The sequence below is a fragment of the Schistocerca cancellata genome, chromosome 1 (genome assembly GCF_023864275.1).
Source record: "Schistocerca cancellata isolate TAMUIC-IGC-003103 chromosome 1, iqSchCanc2.1, whole genome shotgun sequence".
Lineage (NCBI taxonomy): Eukaryota > Metazoa > Arthropoda > Insecta > Orthoptera > Acrididae > Schistocerca > Schistocerca cancellata.
Window position 1 is genome coordinate 392,475,370 of NC_064626.1, and position 26,018 is coordinate 392,501,387.

Here is a 26,018-nt window from a genome sequence, read left to right on the forward strand (position 1 = left end):
TAAACGAGACTGTTTTGGCACAAATGGTCATTTTTATAACACGACAGAATATAATCCAATAAGTATCAATATCAAATGCCTATTAGGCCTACTACAAGCAAAAAGCTTTATGTTAGGAAGTAGTTTCACGTTTCATTCATATGCACCAGCTTCTCTAGCATGACATCGAAAACTAGTATTACGAAATTTTTATATAAATTTGGAATCGTCTTATTCTTCCATAATTTGTGTGATGTCCTCGTTTCTTCTCCGTCCTCGTTCTAACAAACAATCCTGTCATCACCAATTCTGTAGCTATTGCTGCCACTGTCAAAATTTGTTCGCCGAGTAACTTCACTAACCCTGCCAGAATCACTGGTTTAGTTCCCCCGCAATTATTCTCTGGTTAGGCGTTCTTACGTGTTCGTACAACACGTTTTTCGCGTTACTTCCATAATAGAACTTAAGCGGCTGGTAGCTGGGGACTGTACTACTGGTCCTTACTAGTGTAGCGATCTGGCCAAACATTTTCTGTCAAAACTTCATTTTCTTGGACACACCGAGAAGATAATACATAATCTTTCTCACCTGTTATTCCTGTCAGTCGTTTATTTCCATTCTGATAGTATGAATCTATTGATTTTGCTAGCAATTATAACAACGCTGATCATTCCCACACCCAATCAGCCACATAATCAGACAGCGATTGCCATTCATCCATTCGGCTTTACTCCACTCAGCTCGTACAGCCCTGTCCCCTTTTGTCTGTGGAAAGTTTATTTCTAGATGCGACCAGGATTCTCCTGACAGAGACATCACGTACACTATGCATGCATTCAAAAGTCAGCTTATGATTCATTCAGAAATCAACTTAAAATGTGTTCAAATACCAACAGAGAAGCATTTCAAAATCATATGACTAATTGATAGGCAAATGTGCGCTGGATGCTAGGTGCTTTGTGAAACAAGTTTTTTTCCCCTCAATAATATGAATTAGGCGCCCCCTTTTCCCGGAAGTATCTAGCTGCTTGCTGCGACTGCTTGCACAGCCAACAGCCACATTCCTGTTGACAGAAGCGGGAGAATCTACTACTCAAACGTGACTCTACTGCGCATGCGCATGAGCCCGCGCGTTAACTGCTAAAACAAATCGAATGTAAACAGTTGCGACTTCACGCTCATTGGAGGCAATTTGTTGTTATGAAGCACTGCATAGTCTTCCTAAAGCCTTTGACACATTTTCAGTCGGCAGACGCTTGCATGAGCACTTGTGTCATCGTTGTATATGGCGCATTTCCTTTGCAATTTAAGTTATTCTCGTTTTTTTCTCTCAGTTATGTTTTATTGTTGAAGTATTATTCTGCAGTAGCGGGATACAGTAATATCCTTTGTTAGCGTGTCGGTTATTACTAGTCAAAATTACAAAAATTTAACTGAAAACTAAAACAATGAAAAATTCCCGGAATTCTAAAAATATCCCGGGTTTTTCCCAGTTTTCTCCTGGATGAAATAAATCCCGGGTTTTTCCCGGATCTCACGGTTGTCCCGGGTCGTAGACACCCTGTAATATGTTTATTCATATATAATATTAAGAGGTCTTACATTGTAAAATATAAACTTTCACTATTAATAAAATATTAATTGTGAGATCTTACATTACATCACAAATGAGACAGGACACCAGAGTATACTCCAAGAGCATCAAAACTTCGTAAACCATACTAAAATGCATAGTTTGTCTTGCAGTACACAATTGTAAGTCCAGATTCACAAAGCAGTAGGCCCCTAGCTGATATTAAGCTTTTCAATGCGGTTTTCTGGATGCAAATTTTCTTGGAGTTCCAGTACTGTATTATCTCAAGGTTGGTTTTTTTATTATGGCATAATGCCATACATGCCAGAAGATGAAAACTTGTACTTGAAATTCAGGAAACAGTTGAAACTAGCCAATAGTGCAGAATGAAACAATTTGTTTCAAATAAATTGACTGTCTCTACAGTAAAGATTGATCAAAGTCAAATTTCTTTACCAAATCAACAAAAATAACTTCATTGTTCCGTGAGGCAATTAATGCTTGACTGCCAAAGCCATGGACATAAAATAAAATCAGGAAATTGAAACTAATAACATATTTTAGACTACAGTAATTATGTGAATTCACTCAGTAGCTCCCAGCAACAGAAATCTGTTTTTTTCTGGGTAGCCACTGGCTGCTTGTTGCTACTGCTGATGCAGCTAACACCCACACTTCAAGTCACCAAAAGCAGGAGACATTACCAGCTCATACATGACTGAACTGCCAATGTTCATGTCCCCTTTGGCACCTGCTCAAACGAACCTGATGTAAAAAGTTGTGACATCATGCTCATCAGAAGCAATCTGTTGTTATGAAGTATTGCATAGTCTTCATCTTTGACACATTTTACTGTTGTCAGTCACTAGTGTGTGCACTGTTTTGTTGTAATTGTGCATTTCCATTGCAACTTAAGTTTTGATTTTAGTTTCTTCCTCTCGTTTATCTCTCTCTCTCTCTGTGTGTGTGTGTGTGTGTGTGTGTGTGTGTGTGTGTGTGTGTGTGTGTGTGTGTGTTTTGTTGTCCCATACTGAGGCTGTTTGAGGGGGTCCAAGAAACAGTTATAATCTTACTGAATAATTTCATTTCTGCTGTGATTCATGAAAACTTTAATGAGAATGGTGGAACCTGGATTTGTACAAAGCTGCTTCTAAATCAGTTCCGAGTCTTACTCAATGTATGATCATTGCTGACAATAAGGAAATCCTCTTTACTTAAGTATTAACTCACCAAGTGCATAATGAAGCTGCTGTGAAACAGAAGAATTAAGTGCAGCTGCCAGGAGCATGAGACCATCATCAGTAGACTGCATGTCAAGGAGCCAAATGTCCAGCTCACTTCCCGCCACCATATCCTGCTACAAAACACAGAGATAAGAAATATATTCCTTTTTTGCCTTTTTCATAGCATATAAACCACCCTCAATCTTAGTCTTCACACATTTCATTTATTTTGCATGCAACAACTATGACAACATCAAGGAAACGTACAAACACATGTCGTGTCACAAATATTTAGTGTCGATATATTTGGTAAATGGAAGCATTGGTTGAAAATTTGTGCATATGCATGTTCATGTTTTGGAGCACACAATGTACATCAGATTGATCTGTCTGCAGCAGCAAGTCAAACATTATAAGAGGGAAGACTCATGTAATAGTTTAATGGGGCACTGCATGTACAAGATTTGTTACAGTCTGTGAAAAACTGCAACTAAGATGCATGCAAGTGTAAGTAAGTATTACTTTAGTCTTTCCTTCTCATCCCATACGGTAAATCTCCCCTGACCCACAGTTCTGGATGACTTTCCCAAAATCTACCCTTTTTTCGCACAAAACTGGCAATTTGCCTTCAATACCGATATCTAGGAATTCATAACCTGAAAGAAGTGTTGACACATATTTTGATACACAGGAAGCTGCTTCTGCACATGTAATACACAAACTGAATGACAATCGGGAGCTAATATGAATGGAAACTGCTGGAGATTTCATTAACTTAAGTGACCAACAACCAACTTGACATCAATTCACAATCACTTGTGATAGCTGGTGCTAGAAGTTTGATGCAGAGTACAAGAGACAATCAACGAACAGTATTCACCAGCTTCCCCTTGTCTAAAAGAGGCATCTCCATAAGTTCAAGGAACTTGAAGGCCAAACTATAAATAATCAGTTTTGAAATGGTTGCAACATATACATACAACACAACAGGTCAAAATTGTTATTTACTGCACAACTGTAGCTAACTACACACTGCAGTTCCTGAATGAAAGTTACTGGTTAAGCATATCACGTAATGTCTGAAACACTATGCCTACTCCTCACGTCGGATGCCAACAGAATTCATTTTGTTATCCTGGTTCATGGGAATCACGAATGACAGCCACAAAGCAGACATAGTAACATCCAAATGTGTGACATAAATTTTACCAAGTTGCCAAAAAGCATACTGTGGGCAATGGACATTGCTCTGAAGGTGAATAAATGTCTTTTTTTATACATGGTGCTTATTGTTCCAATTACAGAACTTTTGCGATCAGCCACAAAATAACACTACCATACAAATAACAACTCCCAAGTGAAAAATAACAATTGAAAAATATTTAAATATCTTTTATGATAAGAAGATCCACTGAAGAGCTATAACTTTTTCTACTTTATTCGCAAGCAGATTTTGGAAACTATTTTCATTATCAAAGGTGCAGAAAGAAAAAATATTGATAATGAAAGTAAAAAAACGGGACAGACAAATTTCTTTCCTCTTGGAATGGTGCCACCCTATCGCACTATGAAAACAGAGTAGCTGGCACAACATTACTGTTGATTGCCACAGTGGCATTATTCAGAGGATGTCTATCCCCAGGACTGCCCTCTGACAAATCCTGTGCATCCTGTCAGTCCAAAATGTTTTGAGACTGGATTTATAAAGAAACAAAGAAAAGTTATTAAAACGGTGGTTTTAATGGTTGAAATGTTCTACATAGCCCCCACCCCTCTTTGCACAGAACGTTTATATAACCATTTATAAAGCTGTCAGGAAAGTCCTTTTTTGGAATGTTGTTCAAGCCATGTGAACAGCTTCAATGCTTGTTAGGTCATCAGGGTGTTGACCCTTCATATGAATTTCTAAACTTTGACATTTTGTGGTAGGTTTGTACTCTTAACACTAAGTCCTGTTATAGCGACCCTTTTTTCTATCCCAACTTCCGTATCTTGCACGAAAGTGGGAATGTTAATTTATATATACATTGACTAGTATTGAGGGGTTTTGTTTTATCCCCGCTAGTTCTTACATTAACCCCAGTGAGTCACTACATGTATTGTCTTCCCAGTTCTGAAGGAAAAAACCATAAGTAAATTAATACTAGTGTTTTCAATAGATTCTCGTTCGGTTACTAGTCTGCAGTTTATTCTTGGTGAAAATCACGGAAACTAATTATTTATGAACCTAAATCGAAGTAAAGTTCAAGACGAATAGTCAGTTTCAAATTAACACGTTATTTTATTTAACAATAATTATTAATAAATCAGTTCATTCACACTATCGCATTCAAAGGTGTTCTTTGAATAAGTATCTAATCTGGAATCCCGTCAATATCAGAGATACTAAACAATGTTCTGTCACTTTCGATAAAAAGATTGTTCCCGTTTCATATCCATAAACTCTCACGAACTATGATTACTAGTCGTGTGAAGTAAAGCTTTTCCATTATCACAATACAAAGTCCGAATATGCCCAAAAATCGTTAATTCCGTAAAATATTTAAATCTTCACATGAAGTGGCGCTAAAGTCAGAGAGATTATTGATCAACTCCCCATTCTTCCAATATGACAAAAGTTCTAATTCTGATCTGAAATTAATGCTTCCCAAAAAACAATCTCGTTGCGATTTATTCTTGCGCCCTGGTTTAGTAAAGCTTCTATTGATGCTTCCTAAAGCTGTACGTCCTAATTGACTTCGAACAGACTAAGAGGATAGAGACTGGAGTATCATAATTGCATTGTATGTCTATTTATAATTTAGTAAACACTATCTTTGGTGTCAAGACCTACATTCTGTGACTATAGTATTGATTTTCTCATATATAAGAATAACTAATAATTTAACCATTTCTATCGTTTTTCCCCCCTCCCATGCTTCCAAAATTTATGACTAAAATTCTCTTCTTTTTCTATTATTTTTCTACTATAGATTTCCCTCTATTTGTCTCTTATTTCTATTTCGTAAATCACTACTTGTGGAGGGGCTTGGGACATGTTCTGAATTTATATTTCGAGGGCATGGGAGCTAATTTGGGAGCTATTTTGGTTTATTAACACCGAGAGGCGTTGTAGGTGTTACACCGTCACCCACAATAATTTTTTTACAGAAAAGAATTGTCTGCTTTCTGCATTTTGATCAAGTCGCAGAAGGCACCCATACGCCATTTTTGTTTGGGATTCAGTGTGCAGGACAAACTTTTGACACACTTTTGACACACTTTTTCCTTCTCAAAAACATTCTGGAGAATGTCTTCAGCACTTGATCTAGAAATGATGTTATATTGCGATTTGTGACAACTATGCTGACAAGCTACAACTGCACCTCTTCTACTTAACACAGCCTGCTCACAACTGACAGGCTGAATGTGCATCTGTCATTCACAGTTATTAGTTCAAGCTGCTACCATAATTACTGTGCTGACGTCACTTGTACACCAGGAATAAAATCAGTCTCAGAACTTTATGGATGTACGGTGCATAAATTGGCCCCGTGCAAGACCACAGCAGCTGCAATTTTTGATCAACATGCACATATCGACCTACTGGTTTGGTTTATGGTATTTATGTTTCACATCCTTTGGGTAAATGGGAGAACTCTGATACTGTGCAAACTGGGTTTTGATTGGAATCCTTAGTTAAAATGGTTTGCACAGCTTCAATGAGTGTTCTTTAGTCTCCGTTAGTTTTGTATGTAAATCGCCTTTACAAAATCTTGGTATTCAACAACATTTCTTATTGACCACTCAGTGTGTTATCTGATAGATGAGTAGAGGTCATTCCTCTGTTCCATCCTGAAGTCACAAGTTGATGGGTGGTTTCGAAATTCAATAAAGACACAACCCACCCTTTGTAACTCAGAGAAGTAAATATTTTTGGACCCCTGTTATGGCTGTAAATGCAATTAGTGTACGTTAAATTACTACTGCCAATTGTGTGTAGTTTTATCTGTTATGTAGCTGTACAACACCCTGTTTAAATGTTCATCTTCTTCCAATGCAGGGAAAAAAATTGAGATACTAATTTGATACCTACAGTACAATTTAAATCTATCTTGATGTGTTTCCACATGACGGATGTTTGCATTTTGCCTGACATGATACTGGAAGCAGCTGAAATGCATAGTATGATATATATGGTGATCTATAATGCCTGGTATGTGAAAGAAACTGCGAAGAGAGGTTTGTTTTGATGAGGAGGTGAAATCCAACAAATTGAAGGGGTGGGTGTGGTTTAAAGTGGAACGAAGCAAGAAGCTTGAAGAGCAAGTAATCACTTCCACTGTTGGCACAGTAACATATTACTTCTGATGAACAATGTGGATGTAAGCTGGTATCAAAGAAGACACAGAAGAGTGAAGACTGAACAATGGAAAAATAGTCACAAAAATTGATTTTATTATCTGTCTGATTGTCATTCATTACTTATCTGTCAAGCTTTCCAGGATATACTGCATCTTCATCCATAGCTGGTCATTTGGTTTGCACTGAGATGCCCCGTAGCTGATGGTTCAAGGCCTGTCACATTCATAGTTCTGGCCAACCCCAGCGAACCACTAGACACTAAAAGCTACCTACCAGCACCACAAGGGAGGAACTACTGCTTTTCACTTGGGGTAATGATTGCAAGCTTGAGGAACGCTTGTAATGTATATGCTACCATATACAACACCCTTCACAGACCCACATGGAGTAACAACTACACTATATGCTACGAAATGTACAGATAAACTATTTAATTCCTTCGTTCCACTGAAGAAACACATTAATAATACACACCCTAGTTTCAGTACATGTGGTTTCCTGTTATCTGATTTCCCAGTATACAATTTGTCCCTAACTATAAATCTGATCATAATTTACGGCTGAGCTCTTTACGTATTTTAAGAGAGCAAACAGTGAAGATCATCAATCACTTATTCACTCCCAAGGAGAGAAGCAGTGTACCCCAATCTCTCTGCATCTAGATTAAATTGTGTGTGCAAGTGTGAGAAAGTGTTCTAAATGTTTGCGGAACATGGACACCAACATGGTATTTACATAGAGGGATGTGGGAAACCTCCAGAAACCACAGCCATATTGGCCAGCACAATGACCCCTTGTTAATCCGCTGGACGGTTTCAAGCCGAGGCCGGTGTACCTTCCAGTCCCGAAAGCAGCTGCATTAGAACATATGGGTACTCGAGTGGGTCACAACTTATGTTCAGCAGTCTAGTACCCAACTATTATTAAAAACAGATGACAGGCAGACATGAAAGTTTTGTTTAAATGATAATGTGAAACTGGCATTTTTAAAAATGAGGAATTGTGTAATCGATAGTTTTAATAAAATATCACAAAATTTGCATTTTCCTCATTTCCAGGCATAACCCTCAGAAGTCTCAGAACAGTAGTTATCTAATATTGGCAACTAATAGTTCTTTAAGATTGAAGTTGGATGTCTATTCTTTCCTTAAACCCAAGGTTCACATACAACCTTGAAATGATCTTTTATTTTCTGTACAAGTAACTAATATTCTAGATGTGACTCAAGATGAAAATATCCTACTTCCACCTAAACTCAATGCAGGAACAGTTTTAATAAATGACATTGCATTTTCTGAGCTTTTCACATGATGAAATGCACCATAAATGATGCATTTGGGAGATATCTTTAATATGCCACATCAAAGTGCAAATCTTTGTAGTAAGCTAGTAATAATATGAATACCACTTAGTTGCTTCGGCTTCGTGAACACACATATTAACATGATGGATTTTCAGTTTACATCTATCAGTCGATCACAGCACAGAATACATTATGACTCTCAAGTGTCACTGTCATCACATATGATGGGTTTTTTCATGACCACCCATGTGGTAGATTAAAGAATTTAAACCATGATGCCCAAGTACTATTACAGGTTCTTTTGGAAACTTTTCATTTGCTCACCGATGCACAATCAAATTATCACCTTTCAACACAGCCTAACACTTAACTAGGTTGTCACAACAAATCTCATTCACAAAATAGTAAAAACAATATTTAAATAAACATTCTCTGTTTTCACCAACTGCAACATCGTCGCGTATACAAACAGTGATCCAATACTCTCAAATATTTCTTATTCCAGTCTTTGATCACAATATTAATTTTTCAGTCCATAATGACCATCCTCAGATCTACAATATATCAATACATACACCTAGTAAGCAGCGTGTCTTTCAACATAATACAGTAATACGTATCACAATATACTATCATACAACCAGGGAAATGTAAAGATAAAATACGGTAAAACGTCCCTTTTTTACACCATGTCCTAAAGTGATAAGGCCATAATAGCATTGTCAAAACATATAAATATAATCAGCACAGCATCGTCACATAGATCTAAAATAAGGTGTAGAATAGGCCACATCGTCCACACAGTCATTATTGCAACTGGCTACTGAAGTACAGTATCTACCAGAAATATGTTTGCCTACATCCTCCCTAGATGTCGCTACTGTGGACTTAGATGTAGTCATCATTTACACAAAAACATAATCTGATAAAATCACGTTAGGTAAAATACATGTAGCAGACTTTTAAAATTGATAACTGTCATAGAAACCAATTGTGACACATTAAAAGACGAATACAGTTACCCATATAAACTTATTAAAAGGAAATATATGAAGACAATAGGACCAATCATTTTTATGGTGAATTTATGGTGAACAATTAATATACGTAATACATTGCCTGTAGCAATCTATTTCTGTTGTACTGCAAGCAACAGATCTACACAAATTCAGGGATCTTGTGCTGTGACTAGCTGATAGGAGCAACCCTAGTGGATGCCATGTTGATTTACTTCTTCATGAAGCTCAACTGCTGTAATTGATGATTTTTGTATTTATACTTACATACTACAAAAACATGGATATTTAATTGACTAAATCCATTAAAGATCTTTACAAACCACTTTACCATTTTGTTTTTGTACTATTTGGTGCACAAAAATATTAGGAAATGTGATGTCCTGTATTCCAAGTTAAAAGAGTTTCAAGAAGGCATTATTATTGTGTAAAAACTAATTTTCATGATGAAACCAGAAAGCTTTTGAAAAACATGAAGATACATATTTCAGGCAGAGGTGAATGAAACATTGAAATGCACTCTTACACCTTCAAATTAGGCTGCTAAGTCTTATGGCCATAGGCACACATGAGACAGTGTTTTGGAAAGAGGTCTGATGTGCAGCAAAATGTACATTGCATATTTCTGTACTATGAAGGTATAAATCTGAATTCCACCAAACACCACATGTCACTTTCCGAAGCACTGAAATCGAGATTCCAATACGCATTTGTAAGCCAATCATTGCTCATGTCACGTGTCTTGCCAGCTGATGACAGCATCGGACACGTGATGTAGTCAGCCAATAGCAAGATCACCCTTAAGTAGTGTGAACACACAAATAAGAAAAGTTCATCGTTTAAATTAATATACATAGCATTCACATATAATATTGGTCTTGAGGATTAATAAGCTGTGAGAGAAGCTAAGCTTCCACATATAATGTTGATCTTTTTTGCGCGTGTTAAACTTTAAGATACATCACACAAATGTGCCAGTGAAATTTTTAATAAGGACGTAAATGTCTGATCTTCTGAGCTTGAAATTCTTCTAAATGGTTGTCCTCAAAGAGTTGATTTTTAAATGAGAGTCAAACGCTTTTTGATTTAAGAAATTCATTGTACATTCTCGCACACGGTTCATGTTGCGTAAAAGGAAATTTTCTTTGAATGTAACACTTTTCAACCCACCATTTGCAATATTTTCCCATGACCTGTCAGAAATAGGTTCGTTTCAGCAGTTTCAAGAGAGAGCCAGACAACAGGCGTCACCACACTTTTGCAGTTATGATGACGCAGGAAGCCCATATGTTTGGATGTGTAACACAGTAAAAGATCTTACATTATGTCATAAAAGAAACAAGACATCAGAGGATACTTCAAGAGCATCGGAATTTCGTGAACCACACTAAAATGCATAATTTGGCTTCAAGTGCACATTCATATGTCCAGATTCAGATGTAAATTTTCTTGGAATAGCAGTACTGTATTATCTCATGTTTGGTTCTTTATTATGGCATAATGCCATACGTGCACTTGAAATGCAGCGAACAGTTTAAAGTAGCCAATAGTGTGAAATTTAACAATTCGTTTCAAATAAATTGACTGCCTCAGCAGAAAAGATCAATAAAAGCAAATCTTTTTAGCAAACCGACAAAAATAACTTCATTGTTCTGCAAGGTGATTATTGCTTGACTGTCAGAAAGGTGGAAAATAAAATGTGAACTAATAACATATTTTTGCCTTCCATCATTATGCAAACGTGTTTTAATTCATTTGATAGCTCCCGAGCAAAAAAATCCGTTCGGAGGCAATTTGTTATTATGAAGCATTGCAAAGTCTTCCTAAAGCCTGTGACACACTTTGCTGTTGGCAGACACTTGTATGAGCACTGTGTTTTGTTGTTGTATATGGTGCATTTCCTTTGCAACTTCAGTTTTATTTTCATTTTTTCTCTCGTTCATGTTTTGTTGCTGCGGTATTATTCTGCAGTAGCGGGATACAGTAATATCTTTCGTTAGAATATTGGTTCTTACCAGTCAAAAATCACAAAAATTTAACTGAAAACTAAAACAATGAAAAATTCCTGGATTTCTAAAAAATTCCCGGGTTTTCCCGGATCTCCCGGGTTGTACACACCCTGTGATACACACATGTAAAAGTAGCATAAACTGTCCTAGCTTTTGTAACTATCAGACAAAGATCTTTGTTTCCCCACACCTCTGGCCCTAGAGTACGAGTGAACTGCCCTTCCTTTTAAACCTTCCTCAACCCATCTCTCTAATAATTTTTGTAGATAGTGTAGTTTACCTCCTAGTGGCAAGAAACTAGCCAACAATTCTGTCTCACAATTTACGCACACATGGGATCAACAGTCTAAACAACAAAGCAGCATATTTACATGAGACAGGCACTGCAGAATAAATACAACATATTTCCATATAGTGAACCTACTTTCCAGCATTTACTGTACTTACTTGACTGTAAGATGTGGTTCTTCCCAAATCTGACATTTGAAAAATACTCATCTTATATTCATATAAGAAACTATTGCTGGTGAGGTCAACATTTTTAGATTGCTTAATGGGTGACTATAGGGATCATCTTACAGATGAAGCTTTGGCCACTGAAGTTTCATACAAGTCTACTTTGAAGAATTCTGAAGGGTAGGGCTTAGAAAACAATACTTGCATTCACACAGGACCAGGATTTTCCCAGTACGCTGGAGCACTTGATACAGTAGCAATCTTGCTTGAACAATCACACAACATTTGACTCTCAGCGCTAGTGCAAGGAACACTGAGAAACTATGAACTAGCCACTACTACAATTTAATACTCTGCTTAACAATTGGCAGTGGAGAAAATGGCTTTAAATTCTGTCAACTTGCAAATTTTTGTTGTATTTGAACAGGTTTGCATACAAAGTCCTCATATATGTATGGATATCATATAAATACATTTATGCTCCTTTTTAAACAAAAGGTAACATTCAAAGGCAAATTTGTTGTCCTTCCAAATCCATTACTTGATTCTGAACCCAAGTCAATATTTTATTTGGTTATGGGAAACTATAATGATTTACCAAGTGGATTGCAAATGAGAAATTTGTTTGCTCATCATATCTTAGAATATTAATTGTTACCAGCTTTAGAATAAGGTAGTGACATTCAGATACAATGAGAAAGAAAACTAATTCAGAATTAAATGTTTAACAAACAAAATAGATCACATTAAACTGACAGCAATTGTTATTGCAAAAATAAATTACAGTGGAAAGATCTGTTGTGGAGGCAGCACTGACAGATGTCACTAGACTGCGGGATGAACGTAAGTTCGAGAACTGGACTGAATCGTGATTGCGAATTTTTATTTATATATCAGTTGCTGTTGTTACATATGACTTGTACCAGAGAAGATATTGCTGTTCTTGTTTCACTGTTGCTTAAGCACAGCACTACAATGGTTGGAGAGGGGAACAGTAACACCAGCTTGGCTAACAAGCAGAACTGCAACAAGGGTGGGGAGGGAGCGTATTGAGTACATAGTAAATTTCATCGTGCTGCCAACTAAGAGAATCTGAACTGTGTACTCTGGCTTTTTATGAATTTCTACAATTTGTAAAGCAGTTGGCCTGAATCTATTTGTACCTGAAATCAAACTGACTTTAAAATCATACACATACTCAACAATAGCACACATTTCTGCAGAATATGGTGAAAGTCTAGTTTGCAGCTAGTGGTGTGCTTAGTGTTTTGTGCAACAATGTTGTTGATGCTCATCGTGAGGTGTAACAGGAATAATAGGCAAGTGTGACTGCAGCTGGTTCTAAACAGCCAATGTGAGAGAGTGGCAGGCAAACAATGTGTTTGGAAGCACGAGACATTGTAACATTATCATGTCAGTACAGAAGTGAAATCCGCTACTTCTTAAAAAGAAGGGCCGTGTTCTCAGGTCCCTCCACAACAACAAACTCAAAAACCGCAACTTATTTGGAAAAAACAGCCAAATATTTGTGACAACAAAAATATAAGTTTCACAGTTGTCCTGTTATGACAGTGACTAAAAATGGTGATACCACAGACAACAGGCTAACTAAACAAAAAAGGCAATGAAGATAACAATTAATGTAATCCATTCCTTTTTTTTAAATTTCTTTATGTATTATCAAAATCAATAAATGGCGTAAGTTTAGAATATGTATAATGTAACTTTTTAGGAAGCTGCCTTAGGTCAATAAAATTTTAATTTTGATTATTCAGTATATGTTTAAAAAAATCTTCCCCATGGTGCCTCTTAAAAAAGAATGGGTCGTCTTACACTGGGTAAAAACGGTACTATTCTGCCACTATCGGCAGCAAGTTACTTACCCAAAGAGCACAGAACCCTTCTCTAACCATCACACTAATGTCACACTCAAAGAGAAGGGTTTCTGTCTCCCCCGAAGACAGTAACCATTTCTGCAGTGAATGTTCAGCTAGCACAAATATATTCCAATCATCTGATGCTGAATCACCATTTCTGACAGCAACTATCTTCACCAGCTTCTGCAGAAACACAATTGACATTGGTTAGGAAGTTCTCTCATGAAAGTAGTATGAAAATGAAAAAGCTAAAGAACTATTCATTACTTTTTATCATGCTGCCTTCCTTTATCGAATGTGGTGCACCGTTGGTGTCATCACACAATTCAGAATATATGTCACTACTGCTTTATGAAGTAAAACTGGAGGTATAATAAATACTGTATATAATCAAAATGAACACAGGCGACTTAATGGCATACCCAGACCATTATTCTTCCTTTTTACCTCTCCACACAACTTCAGCACTAAATTTCACAACTGCTTTGTTGAAGCATAGAGCCTTCTAGTTTCAGAAAATACCAATTATATAAATGACAAGCTAATTTTTATTTACCATTTATGCCAACCATCTGGTTACTGATGTTCTCTGCAGTTTAACTGCTCACTGTCATCTCTTGTGGGGGGGGACACATTTTAGCTTCTATACTAACTGCAGTCAAATCCACCATAGTTTGAAGTTTACAGAAAACATCTAATATTCACATACTAAGGATCTTAAATTGTGTTTATTATTTACAAGAAACTTACTGTTTCTGCTGAGTGTGCGGTGGGCAAGCCACCAAATATGAGTGAGGACACACGCCGCCCAATACCACCGAGCCAACCGTGAGGAGATCTAAGTGGACGACAAATGAGAGTGTGTCGACCTGACTGCACCAGTGGTTGAACTAGAACTACAGTAGCTGTAGTTGTTGCTAAAACACAGCCAAAAGGTGATATATCTGCCAGTTGGTCGCATTCTTGACCTTGGAGGTCTACAACGTGCTCTACGGAGGCACCAGAATGCAAAACACTTGGCCAATACCGCACTGTGCCTTCTGGTGAGACAGCGATGCAGGATGGTACCTTTAACAAAACATGAAACAAATGACTGAAGTGTTAATATTGAAACACGTCAACAAACGGGCACTGAGAATTTAAAGTGATTACAAATAATAAATTATAGTCCCATATATTATAGATGCACTTTGTTATTTTCATGTTGTGCTCAGAGAAAATGGATGCAGAAAGCCTGAAACATTCAAAGTCACAGAAAACAATATACGAGTATGCATTTTGCACGGTCAACTGTGAGTCGTACAAAGTTGGGTAGTAACAGGAGTTGACACACCAAACACTGCAATATGCAAGTGGGAATATTTAATCATCTCACTTAATACTAATGTAAGTTACAACAAGAACAAAAGTGGGAAAATTAAGACATAAATAATGGTAAATCAGCAACAGAAAATTTAGTTATTTGCATGTTCCATGGATCTACACTGCACAAATAACCTACATCCTCTTCTTTTGGTATAAAAGTAAGGCTAAGTTGTAGCTACCTATTGATATATAACTGGACCCTTACTTGACTCATATTCTACAATAGAAGTAAGGCACTGAGAACTATAAGGGTCCAAAGAAAAGAAACAAAGTTTTCAGAAAAATAGAAATCGCACACTAAGTCGCACATAGACACAATTAAAAGACACTTACACATAAGCTTTCAGCCACAGCCCTCATTGGAAAAAGAAAAACACACATCATTCATTCACATAAGCAAGCATACCTTAGGCACATGTGACTGCCAACTACAGCATCTCTGATCAGAGCTTTTTCATACTTTTAGTATATTCAATTCTTACATACTAATTTTCCAAACATGATATCTCACATGTAAGAACCCTTGTCACAGATGCATATAAAAATTATCTCAGAATAGCAGAAGACATGTAATATAGACTCTTTGGCCTACCTGCCTGTTCCATGTTTAAGTTACATATTTCAAATGTGACCAAGAACTGTCACTATCTAATAACACAACAGTAACACACAAGGGCAATATATGTACTATGAAGTAGGATGAATTTCATATCCTAACATATTAACACAGACATGGTTTTAATAGTGCTCTAGGTTTCTGCACCAGCGTTTGATTTCCACCTGAACCTCAATTTCAACACCACAAAAAATTTATAATTGACGCTGATGTCATTGATACATACGTACGAGGGCAGTTCAATAAGTAATGCAACACATTTTTTTTCTGAAACAGGGGTTGTTTTATTCAGCATTGAAATACACCAGGTTATTCCCCAATCTTTTAGCTACACAACACTATTTTTCAACGTAATCTCCATTCAATGCTACGGCCTTACGCCACCTTGAAATGAGGGCCTGTATGCCTGCACGGTACCATTCCACTGGTCGATGTCGGAGCCAACGTCGTACTGCATCAATAACTACTTCATCATCCGCGTAGTGCCTCCCACGGATTGCGTCCTTCATTGGGCCAAACATATGGAAATCCGATGGTGCGAGATCGGGGCTGTAGGGTGCATGAGGAAGAACAGTCCACTAAAGTTTTGTGAGCTCCTCTCGGGTGTGAAGACTTGTGTGAGGTCTTGCGTTGTCATGAAGAAGGAGAAGTTCGTTCAGATTTTTGTGCCTACGAACACGCTGAAGTCGTTTCTTCAATTTCTGAAGAGTAGCACAATACACTTCAGAGTTGATCGTTTGACCATGGGAAAGGACATCGAACAGAATAACCCCTTCAGCGTCCCAGAAGACTGTAACCGTGACTTTACCGGCTGAGGGTATGGCTTTAAACTCTTTCTTGGTAGGGGAGTGGGTGTGGCGCCACTCCATTGATTGCCGTTTTGTTTCAGGTTCGAAGTGATGAACCCATGTTTCATCGCCTGTAACAATCTTTGACAAGAAATTGTCACCCTCAGCCACATGACGAGCAAGCAATTCCGCACAGATGGTTCTCCTTTGCTCTTTATGGTGTTCGGTTAGACAACGAGGGACCCAGCGGGAACAAACCTTTGAATATCCCAACTGGTGAACAATTGTGACAGCACTACCAACAGAGATGTCAAGTTGAGCACTGAGTTGTTTGATGGTGATCCGTCGATCATCTCGAACGAGTGTGTTCGCATGCTCTGCCATTGCAGGAGTCACAGCTGTGCACGGCCGGCCCGCACGCGGGAGATCAGACAGTCTTGCTTGACCTTACGGCGATGATGACACACGCTTTGCCCAACGACTCACCGTGCTTTTGTCCACTGCCAGATCACCATAGACATTCTGCAAGCGCCTATGAATATCTGAGATGCCCTGGTTTTCCGCCAAAAGAAACTCGATCACTGCCCGTTGTTTGCAACGCACATCCGTTACAGACGCCATTTTAACAGCTCCGTACAGCGCTGCCACCTGTCTGAAGTCAATGAAACTATACGAGACGAAGCGGGAATGTTTGAAAATATTCCACAAGAAATTTCCGGTTTTTTCAACCAAAATTGGCCGAGAAAAAAAATGTGTTGCATTACTTATTGAACTGCCCTCGTACATACATAATGTAAGTAATTTATATTTCTGCTGTTATGTATACAACTTATGTCGTAGACACTGATGTACGTACAACTGTTCGTTGTCCTCTGTATCAGATGCCACCGATGATGTGTTGTACACCCGAATACCGGTTTGGCTATTATACATTTTAAGTTCAGCTCATGGTGTTTACATGGCTTTTAACAAATATTTGCAAGCTACAGAGAACCAAGCATTCAATAAATCACATTTGTTACTTTATGTAGTATCTCCCTAACATTAATTTCTTAGGGTTTTGTAGCATATGCCATGGTAGACCATCAGTTGGTGTCTAATGTTTTATCGATAAGATGACTGGGTAATGGTCACACAAATGACTGTGGATATGCCACTGTACTCAGAAAATTGCAGCACAGAAAATCGAGAAAAATTTTGCAACAGTCCAGAGTCCTGTGCTTACTGTGTGTGTACCTACAAAACTGTCGTGAGGGGGGGGGGGGGGGGGGGGTTTATAGAGAACAGGAGCAGTCCACTCTTGCACCACCAATGACATGTATATTAGAGTGTGGTCCTTATGGAAACACTACTTCCACTAGTTAGAGTAGCAGCAATCATGGAATTTTAATAGTTACTCAGTATACTGGACAGTGTAAAAACTGTGTCTATTCCAGGAAGCACATGTCCACAGGAAGCTGCCTGGTCACATATTGCCACAATTACATGGCCACTGCAGGAATCATCTGCTTTTTATGGGGCAGAAATCAAGACTTTGTGTCTTCTACATGCATTCGTGGTCACAGTCCACAAGAAAAATACCATCTCATTGTAAGATAATAGTTTTTAAAAACAGCAAAGATTGTTATTTTTCCAAGATCACTGGTTTCAGCAAACTAAGTTGGCATCTTCAGATCAAATTACTGAAATGTAGGCATTAAGGAAGTTTCAGATTCCAACTGTCTGCTTTGACTTATGAGGTCATCAACATGGTGGACACCACTAGTTCCAGGATATACAACATTATGACCATAATGTCACTACATACACATGTGAACAAAAATAAACTGAAGGAAACACTTCACAGCATTCGCTTCAGAACTGCTACAAATTCGTTGGGCAATAGACCACACCACTCAAACTGTCAACACAACTGGCACTGCTAAGAGTATCCTACAACTTCCACATCGCTGGCAAAGGATTATACATAATGCTGGTGACTACTTTGAAGGTCAGTAAAACTTTGAAACACGTATTTTTGTACAAGCTGTAGATAAATAGTTGCCACTATTAAAATTCTGACCCTCGTATAAGAGCCCAATTTCTGGTCCCGGGACAGTCAGCCCACAGCCGAGTTTCAGATGAGAAACCTGTGTTGGCGAGAGCAACAACAATGCTTCAACTTAAATGTGAAATAAGTGTAACACAATTAACCATGTGTTAAAACAACAATAGTGTCTGCTCTATACATACCTTTCTATTCTTCAAGAACAGCAACCTTTGTGATTAGGTTTTACTGCTCATAGATGTTCAATAGTAAACTATTATAGCAGTTAAACTATTATAGCAGTATGTAGACGTTAGCCTGAAAACTATTAATGAAGCTTATCGAAAGTCAAACAATAGAGCAATGGCCATATTAAATGTGTATATCGGGGAGGGGGGGGGGGCCTATTTTTTCAGCCAGTACATTGACACTGTGCTGTCTTTTAAACCATGTTCTGAATGCGTAAATTTAGCAGCATCCAACATAAATATTTAAATATGTCTTCAGTTCTAAATTGTCATTCAATTACTGCATTACCCGGCTAGAATATGACATGAGCATGAATGTTTTCATATGTTATCTGTAGAGAAGTAAATCTGTTTAAAATTATTCAATTAGGTTCGTTGATACTTTCTTACAAACTTTGTTCATTCTTGAATATCACTACACTTTTATAACACGGAGACACACAACACTGGAATCGGCAAATTTTACTGAAAAGATTTCCGAGATTTAGATGAGAAAGTTTTATGCTCTGACACCAGCAAAGAATGGTAGAAGTTAAAATAGTTTCTCATAGCACAGATTTTGATATACATTCAAGTTACCTTTACATGGATTCTTTTTACAATGGCAAATATATATGTCTGAATTATTCGGCAATTGAAACTCACTGCCAAAAGCTTTCATGAAATGGTAGCAGATAAATGAACATTGGTGTATCACAGAATTGATCTGTTACAATTACATGAAAATAACTGACTGGATTCGACTTGAAAAAAAAAAAAAAAAAAAAAAACATTAATCAGCTTAAATAATTGTTCTTAGCGTTTTCAATCAGAAATAAAACTATAACTCTTGCCAATAATATCATATAAATATATTACCGCTAATGGTGGCATTGCAGCTCGTCCGGAGCGAAGCAAAGATGGAATGCAGAGGATCAAGATTAGTAATATTCTAACAGATAATATTAGATAAACTTGAATATTCATTATACTCTACTTTTCTCCAATAATTTATAATAGGTAGTTTACATAATAGTAATAATACCAGACCTCATCACAGACGGTAGATTAAAGTGCGTCTTGCTAGCATCATGACTACTCGAACAAGAAGAAAGCAACAAAAAATCAGGGATAAAAGTAATTGTTCTTATAATTAAAAGGTATCATTGTTTTCAGTCCACTTTCCGTGGTTTCTGAACATACTGTTACACCATCTCTGCACTATCAAAACCAAACTGTTTCTCTGACAACACACTTATCTCTCACGATACCACATATTTAAAAAAAAAAAATCTTTTACTGACTATAAAATAGGGGCATGGATGCTATAACAGGGTGTATACGCAGACAAGGAAACAAAAATTCCCAGATTTCCCCACTAAAAGTACACTTTCTCTTGGGTGAAAACACTTTTTCTGTGTTAAGTGACAGTATATTTCCCTCGAAACTGTAAAACTTATCAATTCTTTGAATAGTTATGGTATTATACAAGGGTGTAGAATTTCCCAGCACTTCACAAAATGAAACTCAGGGGAAAAAAACACGTTTTGGAAAGATCTTTGATGTGAAGCAACATGTATCCTGCATATTTTTGTATTACGAAAGTATAAATTCTAATTCCATCAAAGACCGCATGTTACTTTCCCAAGCATTGAAATCAAGACTGTGATGTGCTTTTGTAAGCCAGTCATAGCTCATGTTACGTCATCTTGCCAGCAAATGACGGTGGATATTCAGAGCATAGGACACGTGATGTAGTCAGCCAATTAGCAACATGACTTAAGTAGCGCGAACACACAAACATGAAAAGTTAATGGTTTAAATTTATATAAATGGTGTTACTACAAGAAAAGCATTAACATATAATTTTGGTCTCTAAGGTTAATAAACCGCAAGAAGTTTCCACAAATAATGTTGATATTTTTGCGTGTGTTACACTGTAAGATATATCACACAAATGTGCCATTAAAATTTTTAACAACAATGTAAATGTCTGATCTGCAGGGGTAGAAATTCTTCTAAATGGCTCGTTATCAAAGAGTTGATTTTTAAAAGAGAGTCAAACACTGTGTGATTTAAGAAATTCATCGTACATTCTCGCACGTAGTTCAACTTGTATAAAAGGAAATTTACTTTGCAAGTAACATTTTTCAAATCACCGTTCGCAATATTTTTCCCGTGACCTGTTAGAAATAGGTTCATTTCAGCAGTTGCCAGAGAGTGCCAGATGACAGGTGCCACTGTGCTTGCGCAGCTGCAATGACGTAGGAGGCCCATATGTTCGTAATTGTAAAACATTAAAAGATCTCACGTTATGTCATAAAAGAAACAAGACATCAGATGATATCCAAAAAACATTGGAATGTGCACATTTAAAGTGCACACTTAAAGTGCACATTCATATGTCCAGATTTCCAATGAAGTAGTCCTTGACCTGATATCATAAGCTTTTCAGGGTTGTTTTCAGGATGTAAATTTTCTTGGAGTACCACTACTGTATTATCTCATGTTGGTTCTTTATTATGGCATAATGCCCCACGTGCCAGAAGATGAAAATCTGCACTTGAAATGCAGCAAACAGTTGAAACTACCGAACATTGTGGAATTAAACACTTCATGTCAAATACATTGACTGCCTCAGCAGAAAAGATTAATAAAAGCCAAATTTCTTTAGCAAATGAACAAAAACAACTTCATTGTTCTGCAACGGGATTAATGCTTGCCAGTCAGAAAGGTGGAAACAAAATAAAATCTGAAACTAATAACAAATTTTTGCCTTCCGTAATTACGTGAATGTATTTTAATTCACTTGACAGCTTCCGGCCATAGAAATCCGTTTTGTTTTCATTGGACGTGAGAGCATTAAACAAAGAGGAAGCAGCAAGATCACTAAATAATGTAAACACGGGTCACGTGAAGACTACCCACTTCCCCACTATAACTCAGACTGCTCTGCACATTAGTCCCGGATCCATGATATTTCCGAACTGGGACAATACACTGACAACCTCAAGCTACCACAAATGTGAACTCCCGATAAAAAAGTCTAATGACCTAACATTGACTGTTGTTAAATACTAAGAAGAAAATACTGCATCTGAAATATGTACATAAATACGAATTATACATATTTTTACAATCAATGGGTGTTTCATGTACCTGATTTCCACGGGGTGTAAAAACACAAACTAGAGATGCTCTGTGTGCAAGATCACTTGGTGGCAACGTTAGCTCTTGGCACTGACTGCTTGCAGGACGAGAGTGACCTGGGGGCTGGCGATACTGCCAAATGAGAAGACGACGTCCACACACAAACCACGCCCACCCATCTGCTGACATGGACACACTTGCAGCTGTTGATCCTGGAAAAGAAAACAATTATGCAATTTTGTGAAATGGTAAGAATAATAAGGAAGTCAGTCAGATAAATTCCTGCTGATTGCAAAACAATGCAGATACTAGGCCTAATTATAGTTCCATATCATTACAAAATATAGTAAAAACAGCACAAATTAAAGCACGTAAACAGGAATATAAAAACAAGAATTATATACAGCTTCTGTCCAGAAGTTGACAAACAAAACTTCATTTCAGCTCCAAAACCAAAAAATTTTTAATTATAAAGGATAATATTCTAAATTCTAGGGAAAAAGTTTCACTTTTTTGCACTTACATAATTATTTTTGATACTTACTATCTGAAAACGTGAGCACTTCAGTCACCAATACAGGAAGTGACAGTCCAAAACTCTCAACTGTATGATATGGTGTTTTGCAAACAATCTGGATAGACTGATTCGACTGGCCAGAAATACTGTACCTCCTGAAAAACACGGAAAAGAAAATAGTGATGTATTTAAACACTTTCTTTTTCTTAACAGCTACTATCTTCGAGCATTATCAATGTTTCATCATCTTGAAGACAGTCCACATGCACTTGTTAATGACCAGAAATGAATAATTATGTTAGCTCTCTACTAAAAACCCTTATTTCTGCAGGCAAATAAAATATCCTACTAAAATTAAATCAAGACAGATGTTTACAAGAGGATCTAATGACACTTAACAACTTGGTGACTAGCCAACGTAGTATTCAAATATTTGTGGTGTCTAAGGACAAAGCAACAATCCAACAGCCCAGCGATTTTGAACATGTTTGAAGGATAAGAAAGCAAGGAAGGCACATGACCACATCAAGAATAAAGAAAGATATTCAGCATTTAGCGCAGTGACAGCAAAAGCCCATCTCCATGGACATTAAGCTGTAATGCTGGTACCTACAAAGATGATTCTAGGCTTAAATGTGAAAGCAAATGAAAGTTGTGGCAGAAATAATATAATGGATAAAGACAGGACTGTTACCCATTATTTGATGCACAGTATTTGTATTTAATGACACGCCAAGATTTGCATACATAATTGTTATTTTGGATTGGTACGGCTTTAAATACATCTCTTCTTTGGAGCTATTGGGTCATTAAGTATTCTTGAAACATAGTCGAATAAGAAGCGAAAAAACATATATTTGTCACTGATAGATTGATAAAAGAAAAATAAAGTGAATGACAAAATGAATGCTGTAAGTATTGACTTACGACGAAACATTTCTGTTTCCTCCCGGCAACAGTGAACTTCTTCTACTTGACGACGCCGAAGTTGGAACTCTAGGCGACAAGACAGTTTTCGACTGGAAAGGGCTTCCAAAACTCTTCATTCTTATGTTATCAACTTTATTAGGTTATAACAATTATGAGTTAATGAGAATACACAAATTGCACATCAACTTAACCAACCCGCACTCTTTCAAAATAATATCAAGCTACTGATCGATAGAAGATCGATGTATCGATCATACATCGAACATTCCTGTTTTTTCAAACATTAACTATTTTATTCCCACGTTAAGAATTCAGCTATGGAGAAACCAAAATTCAGTTTTTTCAGTATTAATACAAAGCACTAATACAAAAATATTCTTTAACATTAATTTTATGTCATGTCCAGGAACAGCGAGGGGAGTCGACGCTCAAATGAAATGAGAAACATAATAACCCAACAAATGGGAAATACTATAAATCTGAAATAATTTAACATCGTAACACATGGAAAATATTATAAATCTGACGTAAGTTAATATATCATTTGTTGAAATGTCTATTTTTTGCATTACTAAGTACAAAAATGAAATAAACGTCAATGAAACATTAAAATTACACACATTGTGAAAAATTGACAAATGAAATAAAGACTCCAAAAGTTTGTCCAAATACGCATTACTGCATGTGATAGTAGTTAAAACAATTCTTTTTTGGCGTCGATCACAATTGTACACCACATTTTTCCACATGTGATATGTGTGAAGCCTTTTGCACAAAATTTGCAGTTTCCTTGCTTGACACCATATTCTGACCAGTCACCAATGTTGTCATAACTGGCATTAGCAATTGGGTTTGTTGATAGTCACACCTTTCTTTTCTTTAGATTCTTCTCACTACTGCAAGTCTCCCATTTTTTTATACCTATCAACTTTCCAGTTTTCATCAAACATGCTTACATAACAGCTTGAAATTGCATCAGTGAGTACTCACTGGTTTCCCCAGTTGTCCTTGATGTCACCCATACAATACCCAGCCACTATCTGTTTACGACTGCTACCCGCAGACACCGTAATAGCAGTCTCATATCTACCACTTGTGAGATCATACATCAATTTTACACAGCTTCAGAAGCATATCATCTTTTTCATGTTGTTATGTGTTGTATTGTTTTACAATAAATGGTTTGACCACATATACAGACATTTTTTCTGTAGTATACCATCTTTTGCATTTCGATTCTTGCTCTGTGGCAGCATATGATGAAATGAAATTGATGGCTTACTAATCATTCCACTGGATTACGGAGAGGCTACACTTGGTTCCAACTCTCCAGTCTTTACTATCACGACCCAGGTCTCTTTCATTTCCCAAAGGACATTTCCGCATTCAGTCCTGCCTAATACTGCCAACACAGAATATATCTTTTAGTGTTACTGCAAATTGCAAGGATGAGAACCAGTTATCAAAGAGTACTTTGAAATTTTGTCCTTCCGACAAATCCTGACAAAGTGCCACTTCTATGTCCACAGAGAAACAATGTCCAAAATCACCATATGTACCTTTTCCCACATAGGACGAAACTAATACATAATTCCAGATGAACCTGCATCCGTGAAAATCTTGAAACCCCATCTGTGGAGTTGATTTCGAATGTTTCAAGTAGGTGCAACCTTTGAATGTCACTACCCATTCATCAACAGAATTGTATTGTCCTACAGGAATTACATTCATACTGAGAAGAATAATGTTAAGCAATGGCTGTATTTAGTTCTTCGTGTTCTGGATAAGTTCTTCTTTACTGTTTGATGTTACCCATTGTATGAAAATACTTGATAAGCTTTTGGAACTTATTTTTGACTCATTATATCTGCACAAGAAGGGTATCTACATGCCATGGACCAGTACAGTTTGGTAGCTGCCATTTTTACAGGTCTCATTTGAAGTAAATTTTCCAGAAGGTGTTCAATTTGGACCTCCATACAGTCGAATACCTCTCCATCGCTTTGATGGGTATACAAGCTGCTCTGAATATAGATTTCATGTCTAACAAATGTTTTGAGACATATGTGAGAAGTTTCTAAAATTATTGGAGGGAGCAGGAGGTAATTGCATCATGTAATATTTTGTGATTCAAAATTTATTTTCTTGATGACCACTCTTTTTTACGATTATATGCGTTTTTTTGGAGAATTTTGTTGGGAGATATTGTTTCTTTGTTGTGTACGTATTGTCTCAGGAGAAGGTGAATTATCAGATAAATTACAGGTTATAGTAGTCCCTGTTACAGACGAATTTACATCTGATAGACTGCCAGTAGATACTTTAGGAACGGTGCTGCTTTGAATTAACTTTACTGGTTCAATCAAAATTCTGAGTTATGTCAGTAGCATACATTTTTTCACATAAATGGATTAGTTCATCATTATCAGTATTGTTAGAGAAATCACTAATTTCTGCAAATTTCTAATGATTACAAACACTCAAATTCAGAAATTTCTCAGAGGTCATTTCTTTCTAAACCAAAATGTCCCACTGTCATCAAAAAAAGTAATTACAGTATATATAAGTTTTCGAAGCTTTAGTCTGTAAACAAGGCCCAGTTTGTTGGAAAGTGACAGC

General features: G+C 37.0%; 1 protein-coding gene across 2 annotated transcripts in view; it reads right to left on the reverse strand.

Annotated features, from left to right (window-relative positions):
* LOC126175653 (nuclear pore complex protein Nup133) overlaps positions 1-23,608 on the reverse strand; it is a 114,289-nt gene extending 90,681 nt beyond the window's left edge. The window contains exons 1-6 of one of the 2 annotated variants that reach the window (XM_049922564.1): positions 23,397-23,608; positions 22,497-22,624; positions 21,962-22,164; positions 14,531-14,848; positions 13,787-13,963; positions 2,783-2,906 (exon numbers count right to left, since the gene is read on the reverse strand). In XM_049922564.1, coding sequence (XP_049778521.1) covers positions 2,783-2,906; positions 13,787-13,963; positions 14,531-14,848; positions 21,962-22,164; positions 22,497-22,624; positions 23,397-23,515 — 1,069 coding nt within the window. In that variant the 5' untranslated portion in view covers positions 23,516-23,608. Of the gene's footprint in view, positions 1-2,782; positions 2,910-13,786; positions 13,964-14,530; positions 14,849-21,961; positions 22,165-22,496; positions 22,625-23,396 lie in introns of both variants that reach the window. The other variant, XM_049922554.1, reaches the window with a different exon arrangement.
* Positions 23,609-26,018: the final 2,410 nt, after the last annotated feature.